This window comes from Lepisma saccharinum, chromosome 3 (assembly GCF_977018435.1).
Source record: "Lepisma saccharinum chromosome 3, izLepSacc3.1, whole genome shotgun sequence".
Classification (NCBI taxonomy): domain Eukaryota; kingdom Metazoa; phylum Arthropoda; class Insecta; order Zygentoma; family Lepismatidae; genus Lepisma; species Lepisma saccharinum.
In genome coordinates, this window is record NC_139231.1 from 17,152,496 (window position 1) to 17,166,053 (window position 13,558).

A 13,558-nucleotide genomic window follows, 5' to 3' on the forward strand; every position below is an offset into this window, starting at 1 on the left:
TGCTATGATTTTTTGATTATGGAATTCCCTGACATTTCCAGGTTTTCCAGACCAAAAATGAAATTTTTCCAGACATGTTTATCATCATGATTTTGCTTTTGAACCTTTTGTTTTTCAATTAAATTTATAATCCGTTAATTATTATGAATATTCACTTTCACAACTTTTTTTTTAGTAAATTTCATTCTACACACATGAAAATTCGAAGACTAAAATGTAAAATTACAATCAGCATCAAATGTATTGGTGCTACAATCACATGCATCTAGCCTTCAGGCTAAGGTAACAGAGGTACATTATGTCACCATATTTGATCTCCACAACATAAAACAGAAAAATTTCATAAACCATACACAATTTTCTAGCAGATTTATAGTGTCGTAGGAGATGCTGCTTTTTGGATTGGATTGGATTGATTTGGTGTTTTATGACCACTTTATGCACAGTAAGGCTAATCGGGACTGGACCTACAGTTTAAAGTGGGATCCGAACCACTATGTGCCTCCACCGGGAATCGAACCCAGGACCCCTTGATTACAAGGCGATGAAACTACCATTGTGCCATCCGGGAGGCCCGAAATGCTGCTTTTTGCTTACATTTATAAGTACACAGCATCTGGAGAAATTTTTGTTGCATATAGAATTCCTATATGCAACAAGACTTAAGATAAAGTAAAAAAACGATAACCTCATCTTCCTTCACTACCTTTCCGATAATTATGATCATATTGTCACTGTACTTTAGTCTTTAGTTATCAATCAGATATCTGGACTCCAAGTTTTATTTTGATATTCTTTCTAATATCTAGTATTATAAAAGTGAAAATTTATTACAGAAATTAGAAGGAACCATAAGTCTAAAAGACTGAGAATAATAAGAACGAAAGGAACAAGTTTCTAAACTGAATCTTTTTTGGGAGTGGAATCACAAGAACCAAATCCAGAAGTGGAAGTGGAACTGCTTGTTTATTTTGCAACTTTTTCTCTTATAGACTCAAAAATATATGTAAATTCCAGACGATCTGCAAAATTCAATGACATTTCCCTGTTCTCCAGGTTTTCCAGACACGCAGCAACCTGCACCTTAGACCACACACGCATAGTGCTGGACAATACTACATACAGTATTTCAATAAAACATTTGAAATCAACTCATAAGAAGGAAGCAAGGGATTGAAAATAATCTATAACAACATACGTGGGCTGTTCAATACAGAATAATAATTATTTTTTTATTCATATAATTCCTCGCATTAACACTTAATGTGTAAGTTACACGTGCTACTAGATTCGTTGTTTTGACGTCAGTTGTATGGCCATGACAGCCATTCAGGTTGACACATGTGCAGCAATAATGGAGGCAACTGATGGACGAATAATACGCTGTGTTGAAATTTTGCTTTCGCCTGAACAAATCTCTAACTGAGGCCTATGGAGAGACTGTGAGAGCAGAGCTAGAAGGTGGTTTAAAATGTTTCAAAGGAAGGTGAACCCAGGGTTCTGATCATTTTTCTTACAGAAGTAAACATCAAACCGCTGCTGTCATTGTGAGCAATGTTAACAGTACTTACTGAAAATTCCATTGGGTGCCACCAACATGCTGGTAACAGAAAAATTACACATGAGATATGTGTGTGTGGGTGCATGGTGGGTTCCAAGACTACTCATACACGAACAACAGGATGTTCCCATGCAAGTTTACTCGCAGTTGAAGATGATGATGTAGGAAGACGAGGAGTTTCCTTCACTGCAGATGAAACTGGGCAACATCATTTTGATCTGGAGAGCAAACAGCAAAGTCTTTGCGGGAATCATTTTCCATCATCAGAAGCAGTAGTGAAGGCTGCAGAGGCGATTTTGAAGAACCTATAAAAAACGGCTTCCAACATGTCTTTGAAGACCGGCAAAAACACTGGGACAAGTGCATCACATGCAATCAGGGTTACTTAGAGCAAAAAAGAACAAAAAAAAAAAAACACTCGAGATGAGTAAAGGTATGTTGTCAAAAAAATCAATGATCATTCTTTATTGAATGGCGCTCATACATTGAAAAATAAAAAAAAAGATAGAACTTACTGTGCAAGTCCCTTCAGTGCGTTGCTATCCAGGACTGTGAACTCTGATACCAGAGTGATTCCATACACTCGTCCTCGCACAAAGCCTTGTACAGTCTTGTTCGTTCGCTGTGATGCAGATTGTGGCTAAAACAAAATCCATAATAATGTTAGATGGAGTTTTGCATTCTTACATATTATGAAAACATGGACAAATCTAAAAAGCCCAACATTATAGACACTACAACCCTCCTCTTTTCATATTTTTGAATATGCTCAAGCTTCATGAGAAATTTCATAAATTTCAATGCTAAAATGATCAGTGCAAATTCCTTCCATTTATTTAAAGAATGCACATGTATGTATATATGTGTGTGTACCTATGCATACAGCATGTCCCAAAATGATTATCGGCGTTTCAATTAGTTGTTATATTGCAACAGATTAAAGTGAATGTTTATATCGTAAATGTACGATAAGAACGGCTGTGCAAGTTTGCTATCGTGTCATTTGTTTCTCATCAGTCACAGTGGCACAGATGTACTGCAATATGGCAACTCTCATGCAGAAGTGCATTCAGTTCATTGAATTTGGAAAGTGTGGTTCTGCTTTTAGTTCAGTGAATTGGAAGTGATCTTCCATCTGATAACAACATTTGTCAATAGTTTAATAAGTTTACAACAACTGGATGTGTCTGCGAAGCAATAATTCTGGACATACAAGTGTGTCGAACGAAAGTGCCGAGAAGCATGGGACTACCGGATTGATGTGGGCTGTGTCATGAAAGGTGCTCACATTGAACATTTTCAAGGTACACTATGTAAACTTGTTGAGTTGTTGTTTACTCCCATGTAAGCTTTGTCCTTGTACACTGGCGAACTTTAAAAAAAGGACTCCCTCCTCTTAGTTCGATTGGAAGGTAGTTGGAAACACTTCATTACTCCTGTATTGGATAAGAAAGTGGGGGAAGGCAGTTGCAGACAAGGCCATCACTACCCTATGCGCATGTAAACTTGTTTCCAGAAAGCTTTCTGTTGGAGTCTTGTCAGGCATGATCTGGGCAGTTTGTGGAAGATTCTTGTGTTCCTACCCCCCCCCCTCTCTATGTATGTGTGTGTGTGTGTGTGTGCACGTGCCAACACCTGTTTCTTTTTAAGTTTGGCATATTTTTATTGCATCGACTAATTGCTGTTATGGCTGGGAATGAACCAGGTTAGCAATGGGCAAATAAAAAAGTATAAAAAATACCAAAATTCCTGGCATGAGTAGTTAGTAGTAGTAAAGGTTAGGTAAAGTTCCTCGTGTGTATAGCAACGTGCCATGAAGCACATTTAAGGGATGTGGCAGTAGGACACCGCATATTCTCGAGCTCGGCCATTTTGGAGGTGATACGATCAGCACCACGCTCCAGCCACATTTTTTTCACCAGGCTTGTAGTAGAAATGAGAAAATAGAAATGTTTTGCATTCTGCGTTTGTGACAGTATTCTTTGGATATTGTCCCTGAAATATCTGTTAACATCATAACCCACAGTTTTTTTTTTCAGGATAAACTAGTGGTTCCTGAGAAGTAATGAACATATCACAGAATGCACACTAGTTTAGCTCACATTTCTTAGGGGGAGGGGGGAGAATGATATACAAATTTATTCTACGAATGCTTACGTCATTGTGACAATGGAGTATATTTTGCTGACTAACGAGGATCTGGCATCTAGACATAAGGCCAGTAGAATGATCTGTGAAGTTTGGCCTGTGTCCTACGTTTGTGAGTGCCTTTCGCACATTTGGTCTTAACACATGCACCTTTCATCCTTATCTATGTGATTACTCAAAAGTGGAAGAAAAGCGAGGTAAAATAAATCAATCAATTGGTCATTGTGTCCCTGCATTTATCAATATTTCTTCCTGAACTAAAATTAATGTTTCACCAATGTAATGCATCACTATAGTCATGTGAATTATTATTTTCCGTCATCATAGTGTACTTAATCATTCCTTAAAGCATAGACTTTAATGATGTTGTCCTTAGTGTAAACGATCTTAACTGTGTGGAAGTTTTTATGTAGGCAAAAAATGGTTAAGAGTAAATCCCAATTGATTGTTATAAATTTAAAATATTATAACTCTGACGTGACGCATATTAACTGTTCTTAGTTCGCTGTCAAGGAACAATTTCTCCTAACTAAAAAGGCCTCCATGGTAGAGTGGTTAACACAGCTTGCTTAAACACCACCTTGGCATTGTGTTCGTTCGGTGTTCATTGTGACTGTCCCTTCATCAATTTCATCTTTTCATCGCTCATTCTCATCGTCGCGTTTAGCCAAAAGTAGCACAAAAGCGAAGTAAAATAAACCAAATCAAACATAAATAAGAAGCTGAAGGAAAAATATTCCATTACCAAAAATAAAATATATAAATATACAGTAATTACTTTGTTAACACTGAAGTTTATTTGGCAGTGTGTAGCTGTCTTAGGGTCGTATGTTCGAATTAGCTGACCTCAAAATATACGAAGAGTGAACGATTAATGGAAATGTGGATGCACATTTCTATTACTTTAGTAAGCGTTCAGTCGTAAATCCTGTGGACACAGTGTGATTTTTGTGCAAGGAAGGGTTCCTGGGACATCAACTAGGTTGACGTTTACTTATAAAATTACGAGGGTATGGATTTCTCTCAACAAGTGCAACAAATGTTTATGGTCATGGAAATTATTTATACAATTTGTTTGAGTAACGTCATTTTATACCTCTTCAAATTAATGGTGACTGGAGATGAAAAGACACAAGTGGCGATTGTAACTTGCTTTGAAGACAGAGGTCTTAAGTTCGAACCATGATTAAGGCATGTTTGCCCCATCACATCCATGTTATCAATTGGTCAATCATTCTCATCGCCACGGATTAACCAATAGGTAAAAAGGCAATATATCCTAAATAGAAAATAATACAGAAAAGGGGCAAGGAAATGCACATATCGTGCAGAGTCGAGGTTGTGTGTTGCAAAACTGAAATGTTTAACTATTATCGCAAGAGCACGTTCAATTATATTAGGGTAGAACCATATATCACACAATACAGGTGAAATTGTTGTAGGTTTACCAGAATTGTTAACCTGCCTAAACTCTTAAAATACTCTAATATCAGTTTTTTTGTTCCTCTTATTATGTCAATTTTGAGGGTCTTCATGACCGAATGCTTTGCATACTGCTATATGAAACTGGAGACCCTATGTTCGATTGATTGATTTGCTTTATTTTACTTCGCTTCTTGTGCCACTTTTGGCTAAGTTGCAAATATGGGGGAGGCCTCCCCGATGGCAAAGTGGTAGCATCGTCACCTTCTGATCAAGGGTTCCCGGGTTTGATAACCGGTGGAGGCACATAGTGATTCGGATCCCACTTTAAACTGTAGGCCATGCCCAGGCCAGGATTCAAATGCGGGATGCCTGGCGTCGTAGCGTGATGTGATAACCACTCTGCCACTGGGGCCGGAATCTATTTTCGAAGCGTGGGTAATATTTAAGAGCTTATTGTGTTCGTTCATTTTTCTCGTCACTTCAACATTCGTCCTTATCGTTGAAAGTAAACAAGAGGGATATAATATGGGCGTAAAAATTGCAAAGTTACCACATATGCCTGTCACGTGCCGAAAGAAACGATCTTCTTTGCTCGTTTTAATTTTATATTTGTTTTAGAGCTAATGACAAAAGAAAGAAAAGAAACGAAAAAATGAACAACCTATTTTCATTCATGAAGGAAATAAATCGCCAGCTCAGAACCTGATTTCTTGAGAGCTCAAAATGGACAACAAATATTTCTTCCGAGGGTGAATGACCACAGAAAGAAACGCTGTGCTAATTCCTTGATGACTCATGGTTAACATTGCTCTTCTGACAGCTGTGGAGCTCTTCCTTATCTTGCAGAGAGTTTCGGCATTGACACTGGATTGTTTCCAATTCAATATCGGTTTTTGTTTCTTGCTTCCAAACTAACTAAGAGGAGGGAGACCTTCTTTTAAAGTTCGCCAGTGTGCCCTATATAAGGGAAATTAAACGATTATGAAACCCTGATAATCATTTTGGGACACACTGTATATAAATGAAAGGAAGGAGGGCCAGAAAGGGCTATATAACAAATGAGAAGGTAAAGGGAAATGCTCACCAAACACTGGAAAATTTTAAATTTTCTCAACCGTGGGATGCACCTTCATGTAGATAAAAGATGGCAGACACAGAAGAAAGAAGTGCTTTGCCTGCAGAGGTTGCCATGTCCACAGTGAAGATACAGTTGGCATGGAAACTATGGTTCTCTCAAGAGAATTGCTGAAAATTGTGAGTGGTAGTGTGTGTGTGTGGTGTATGAGTGGGTAAGGGGGGATGTGTGGAGAGGGTTAGTTGTTGTTGATCCACCAAAAACCTGGACTTCTCTGTCAGCATAAATACGAACATCCAGAAAATAGCATTCAACAACTGCATCTGGGTAGCAATTATCCACCCCAAATGCTTTTCAGCAACCACACTTCCCAGAACTTCCTAAACCCAACCCCATCTCCACCCTTCATCAGGGTTCCCATATAAACTTCAATTGTCATTTCCCCGAGTTTTCCAAAAACTACCATTTTTTCTGCAGAATACTCAATACACAGTACCATCCTCACATTATTTATCATCAGGAATGGCAAAAGGGACATGTTAATTGGTACCCGATCAGTAATGGCCAATGTAGGCATATCAGTAGGGGAATGCATATTTTGTTTTCGATGAAAACACAAAATGTGAAATAATATGCTGCAATGCTAATTTTTCTTGTCTTTCAAGGGTGCGAGGTGCATTTTCCTACCCTGTTTTGGCATGAAATGAACTGTAAAATGCGAAATAAATTCTTAAACATGAAATTTACAGTTAATTTACCGACGTGACACTTTCTGAAGTTTGAATTACCCTGCGAGTTATGCAATTCATGAAAAAATTATTAATTCTGATATAAATATTTGAGAAGCCAAAATGGACCCGTTTTATACAGGCATAAACTTAATACTCTGGTAACTTGATTTGATGTTTTAAGTCCACTTTATGCACAGTAAGGCTAATCGGGACTGGACCTACAGTTTAAAGTGGGATCCGAACCACTATGTGCCTCCACCGGGTATCGAACCCGGGACCCCTTGATTACAAGGCATCGACGCTACCACTGCGCCATCGGGGAGGCCCTATATATCTTTTATAATTTGGTAACTACATAAATGTACTATTAGAAGAGATAAGTTTATTTTGTGTAATAAGCGAATTTTAAAATCAAATTTAGGACCATATTCACAATTTTAAAACCAAAATATCACTTTACATAGTGCTTTTGATCCAATTCTTCACCAAAATAACACTTAAATTTTATTTTATCTATCGCCTTTGAACCTGGAATTGACTGTTTTTGTACCAAAATGTTGCTTTATTATTTACCAAAAAGATGTGCTTCTACATATCAGTAATTACTGGTAATTTTACAGATCAAATATATTTATAAATTGCCTGTATTTCAGTGAAAAATTATTGACTTTTATTATTATTTTCATGAGTAAAAACATAATTTGTATGCCATACTTTTACAAAGTATTGTCTAAAAATGCATTTCCATTTTTAAGACAAAACTGATGGCAGTCACCTGGTACATACATTAATTGAGGAGGTGAATTCATGTTCTTCAAGTAACATTTGCAATTTTACATTGGATCAGTAGAATATTGGTTATCAGTGTCCTAAATTTTGTGTAAGTAGTTTATTGGTATAGGCAAAAATTATTATTGTTGTTGTTACTTTCTGATACCACTAACACAACTACAATATTCCAGTCCTGATGTACTTCATTGAGATACACTGAACAATTAGGACAGACACACACCAGATGCAACACGACAAGTCATTTTGTTTGTTGGCTAGAATCTGATAGCAGATTTAATCATTTTATGTATTGAGTCTAGGTATACCTTTTATTTATTGATTGATTGATTTGGTGTTTTAAGTCCACTTTATGCACAGTAAGGTTAATCAGGACTGGACCTACAGTTTAAAGTGGGATCCAAACCACTATGCGCCTCCACCGGGTATTGAACCTGGGACCCCTTGGTTACAAGGCAACGACGCTACCACCGCACCATCGGGGAGGCCCTATATATCTTTTATAATTTGGGAAGTGAGTTAACGATACATAACAACAGTTTACAGCAGAATCATTGTATCAATGTAAATGTAGAATTGATATATCAGTTTATATGTTGTGAATTGAATGTACTTCTAGCAAATAATTTGTTAGAAAATATGACACTAAACAATTAATGTAAGATTTGATTACTACATTTAATTGCTGGCTTCAAAGTAACCTTGTTTCCTGTCTGTGATTAGATGTTTGTGCCTGAAGTGAATGGATTCAAACATGTACACATCGTTTTGTCACAAGCTGCTCCTTACGATACCAAATTCTCCACACAATATGTTGTTTTGTCACAAACCATAACAACAATGACTCAAGGTGACTCAAGTCAAATGTTTTGTCTGGTGTGCGGCGGCCATTAGATTTCCCTGAGATTTTCATTTTTTTAATTCCTTGAGATTTCCAAGTTCTCCAGGTTTTTAAGATGTGTGAGAATCCTGCTAAACCACATTCCCCTCATCGTATCACTCACAATTTTCGAGAAGACTAGCCATGTTTCTGTGTACCAACTGCATCTTTACTCTGGACACGGAAACTTTGCAGATCAAACACTTACTTCAGTTTCTGCCATCTCATCTTTTGTGTACTACATCTGAAGATGCAGTCACACAAACTTTTCCAGGGTGAACTGAGCAATTTCTTTTTCCTTTAACCCGTGACAGAGTGGTTAGCACAGCATGCTCTGACGGCAGGGGTCCTGGGTTTGAATCCCCATCTGGGGATGAGTGTTTTGTGAGAGACCAACGGTGGTCTAGTCAGTATGGCATCTGATTGCCATGTGGGAAACCCAGGTTCGATTCACAGGGTGAGTGATCTAAGGTCTTGATTTTTCTGGCCTTGTCACTGCATAAAGTGGCTCTGGGGCTCTCCCAGCTTAAATCAATGGGTACCTGGGGGCAACCTTGGGGGGGAGTAAAGGCAGCCAGAGTGTGGAGCTGATCTCACCACCTCCAAAAATGGCCAATATCAAGAATATGTGGGGCCGTACTCCCATATTGATTCACATCTACGCTCAAGTAACGATATGTTCATGCTCCACTCACGGTCCAGTCAAATATTTGATTGATTGATTGATTTGCTTTATTTTACTTTGCTTTTTGTGCCACTTTTGGCTAATTTGCGAAGTAGGGATGAGTGATGATAGGATGGAATTGATGAATGGACACTCACAAACACCCATGCCCAAGCTATGATTCGAACCCGGGACTCCTAGCATCGTAGCACGATGTGCTAACCACTCTGCCACAGGCACCGGTCAGTCAAATATTGTTGAATGATTTTTAAATAGAAGCATTCACACCTAGTGGTCCAGTGAAGGTTTGTTACAATCATGCTCCTCTCACGGACAACCAAATTGTCATTTTTTGTGTGTGAAAAGGGGAATGAGGTGTTGGTCAACCCTCTGAATAATGGGGGAAACTGCCACTCAGGGGTTTTCCGCTCCTCTTAAACAAAAAAGTGGTTAGGAAGTCACACTACGATGCCAAGTGTCACTTGTTCAAATCCTACCTGGGCATGGATATTCTTTGTGATGCCCCTTCATCAATTTTAACATATCACCACACATACTCAACTTCGCAATTAGGCAAAACGGGCAGAAAATCTAAGTAAATTAAACCAAATCAATCTCCACTTTCACAATTATTTTTATTCTTTGTCATTTTCTTCTAATGCCAGTGGTACAACAGTCAAATCAGTTGTTGAAAATCTCTTAAACATTGCAGTTAGCACAGTCGGGAGTTTCTTTATACAGAAATATTGGTGTGCAATGTCAACATCAGACCGGAGCAAATCTTGACCGCTAGTGTGGGTACAACCTGACCATGACCTAAGCATTGCTTGAGCCTAGATGTGAATCAAGCCTAAATATGCCTTCATGGCACGGGAAACTTTACCTTACTTTACATGTGCATACACACACACACAAACACATACGGTGATTCAGTAAAAGTGTGCAAAAAGGAAACAGGAAATAGGTGATGCAGCACTGAACTGTTTGAGATAGGGAACCTGGAATCGGAGAAGCCAGCGAACCAAGATACAGGGAGAAACAGGATTCAGCCCGAACAACACAGCAGTGGTTAGAGGAAAATGTTCCAGACTTAATTTCCACTTCGGATTGACCTTCTGCAAGTCCGGACCTATACCCTTTGGAATACAAATTGTGGTTCAAGCTTCAGGAGCTGGCTTGTAAGAAGAGACATCCCAATATTGGAAGTTTAAAGCGGTCGGTCTCTTCTGAAGGCAGTTGCTCATTTTCCAGTCGATGTGTTGCGTAATTCAATTGATGCGTGGCCACAAAGACTTCCGGAATGTGTGCGTGCTAAGCGTGCCCATTTTGAATAATGATTTGTGATTTTGATTTGTCATGCATCCATTTCAGTAATGTTATTAGGATATTAAAATATCTCTCAGCATTTTGTGTAAATTAACTTAAAACTTTGTGACAGTATTTATGGTAAGACTAGGTATATCGTGTCGCCGATATGGTTTGTCTCCATATTTTACGAATTTAATGCTTGTTGTAATTTTACTTATGGCACGTGTTCGATGGTAAACTATGAAAATGGTATGCCTACTTTTCTGTTGCTCCAGTCCTTATTCCATTACTTCTTCCTTACACAGTGCACTTATGAAGAAGTTTGTGCTATAAGGAAGGTGTGGGCATGAATTATTTCTATAGAATACATCTCTCTCTCTCTCTCTCTCTCAGTATTTCGGTAAAATTTGCACTATTCAACAATTTCACCAAAGAACATCGGTAGATTCTGAACATTTTACCACGTGATATATGTATCTCGTCAATGATATAAGCATACATATTATTTATATGTCAGCAAAATATATTGTGTCCAAAATTAATACAAGACACACTCTAATGCCAAGCAAGCACTGTTTGACTTATATAGGAAAAAAAGCATTACAGTAAGCTATACATGAAATTAAAATTCGTGGTTCTGGGCAACTATTAATGAGCAGCATGAGCCGTAAACAGTCTTAGGCTTAAATAGAAGCACTAAAAGGTCTAAAATAAAACTTCCTTAACAATGCTGGATGAATGCGGAAATATGGAAGCACTTGTTACAGCTAAATTAGTCTGTCAGCACTTTTGGTGCATGGAAAACATTATTTGTGAAGAATGAATTGTGCAGCTCACTATACTGATTTTTTGATATTCTAAAATAATACTTATACAGCTTATGGTGCGTATCTAGCATTGACTACCCAGGAGGTCAAATTTCAAGTTTGTGTTCAGCTCACTCTGCAAAAGTCTCTTTTCTATGCCTAACATTTTGTTCATTTTTACAAGAAAAAACATGAACAACTCAATATGATGACAAAGGCAGAAATTTATTTTATTATAAAACATAAACATAGCGTTTCAACCTTCTAGCAAGGTTTTCTTCAGACTCTGCACCAAGTACAAATGTAACAAGGTACAAAACAGGCCGATATATATACACAAAAATTACTCCCCTCCAGACTATTAGAAAGTTGTTTTCCTGGAACATTCTAGCAGGTGGCCTTCCCTTGTCAACTGTACTTTCACTTGACAGGCGATTTAGCTCAACATTTTCTTTCATCTGGAATGTGGTTGGACTCTATCTCACGCTCCATTTTCCTTTCTGTCTTCTTCTCTCCTCTTTCCAGGAAAACAACTTTCTAATAGTCTGGTGGGGAGTAATTTTTGTGTATATATATCATCCTGTTTTGTTCCTTGTTACATTTGTACTTGGTGCAGAGTCTGAAGAAGACCTTGCTAGAAGGTTGAAACATTACGTTTAGTTTATGTTTTACAATAAAATAAATTTCTGCCTTGGTCAGCATATTGAGTTTTTCATATCATGTAAACAAGGCTTAATGGTGATATAAAAGAATAAACATAACTTATTATTTTTATTAAGTTTCCTGATTTGTGTGCGAATATCCTAGCTTTCATGTATAGGAAAGTATAGTTATTGCACCTCTCATTGAATTTGAGGAAGTTGTTTGTTTCGATTATACATTTTCTCTTTGATTTCCACAAGAAAGCTTAGAAAAATTCTCCCGGAAATAGAATCTTACACTAATTCTTTTGTTGTTAAATAATCACATACTTCCATTCTAGGTAGTGCATCACGTTACACTTTCAATATACCATGATGACAGCTTTATGATATCAAGTCTGATGTTTCGTACCGCTGATGTTTTATTTCACGATAGTTGTTGTATTATTGTGTGTGTGTCCACTGAATGACTGATGTTAAACTCTTAATAGTTCTAGTGCATGATAAGCCTGATCTTTGCGATGAAAGGGTATGGTATCAGGCAGATACCATAGCTGCATGGGGGGAATAGATTCGTAATAGAAAAGATGCCTGAAGCGAGAACTGCAAAATCGTTTAGCTATTCCGTAAAGGAGCACAAAATGCCCCCTATTGAAAATAGTATTGTCCTGATAAAATAGTAGTGCTTACAATCAAGAAAACTACATCCCACCTTTTTCATTCTAGGTTCAAGAGCATTTTTTTTTACCATCTGTTGGGTTACATTTTAGTTTATCCTGCATTTTCCTACCAAATTTATCTGCAATTGATGAAGTGTTGTTTGTGTGCCTGTGTGCAATTCAAATATTCGTCCTAACCACAGAGAGGTGAAAGCTTTTTATTCTCTTCATATAAATACAACCAAATTTTGCGATTATCCATGTTGATAAACTAGAGACAAGGAGCAGGCTGACTCATGTAAGTCATGTTCACACGCGACGCAACCTTCACAGAGGATGGAAATTCGTTAAGTCTGAAAGGTAGACCATGGCACCGTGCTTATGTGCATTGCTGGTGCCGGTGCGTCTGCAAGGAATAAAACATTTACATTTCCAATCAAGGCAGTGGCATTCGAGTGACGTTCTCAAAATTGCATGACGAATCTCTTCATTACCCTTGACTATATAAAAAATAAATAAAAAACTAGCTTGTTTATCACTTCCCTTAAATACAGTGATACAATGCTATCACATTCATTGTACAGGTGAAATGCACCATGGCTAAAAAGGATTATGATCTTCGTGAAGAAGTAATGAAACTTTCATATGTATTCAATGTTGTGAAGCATTGCCCGATAGGGAAGTATGTCTCCACGATATTTATCGAGATGATAATAGAAATAGTGTTGAAGATATATGTATATCGTTATCACGATTTGAGTGAAAGCCAATACCGTGGTTAAGGCAAGGGAATTATCATAACGTGGAATGTTTATATTTATTTTGGTTCTCGTACATAGTCAGCCAGAAGGATGAATATCTGATTTTCCAC

General features: G+C 37.7%; 1 protein-coding gene across 4 annotated transcripts in view; it reads right to left on the reverse strand.

The window, feature by feature from the left end:
* LOC145985713 (calpain-5-like) overlaps positions 1 to 13,558 on the reverse strand; it is a 172,851-nt gene that overhangs the window by 119,981 nt on the left and 39,312 nt on the right. For all 4 annotated transcript variants that reach the window (XR_014441435.1, XM_083119775.1, XM_083119774.1 and 1 more), the window contains exon 6: positions 2,077 to 2,201. Coding sequence is in view for 3 of the 4 variants with exons in the window: in XM_083119775.1 (XP_082975901.1) it covers positions 2,077 to 2,201 (125 nt within the window). In the remaining variant the exon portion in view is untranslated. The remainder of the gene's footprint in view (positions 1 to 2,076; positions 2,202 to 13,558) is intronic.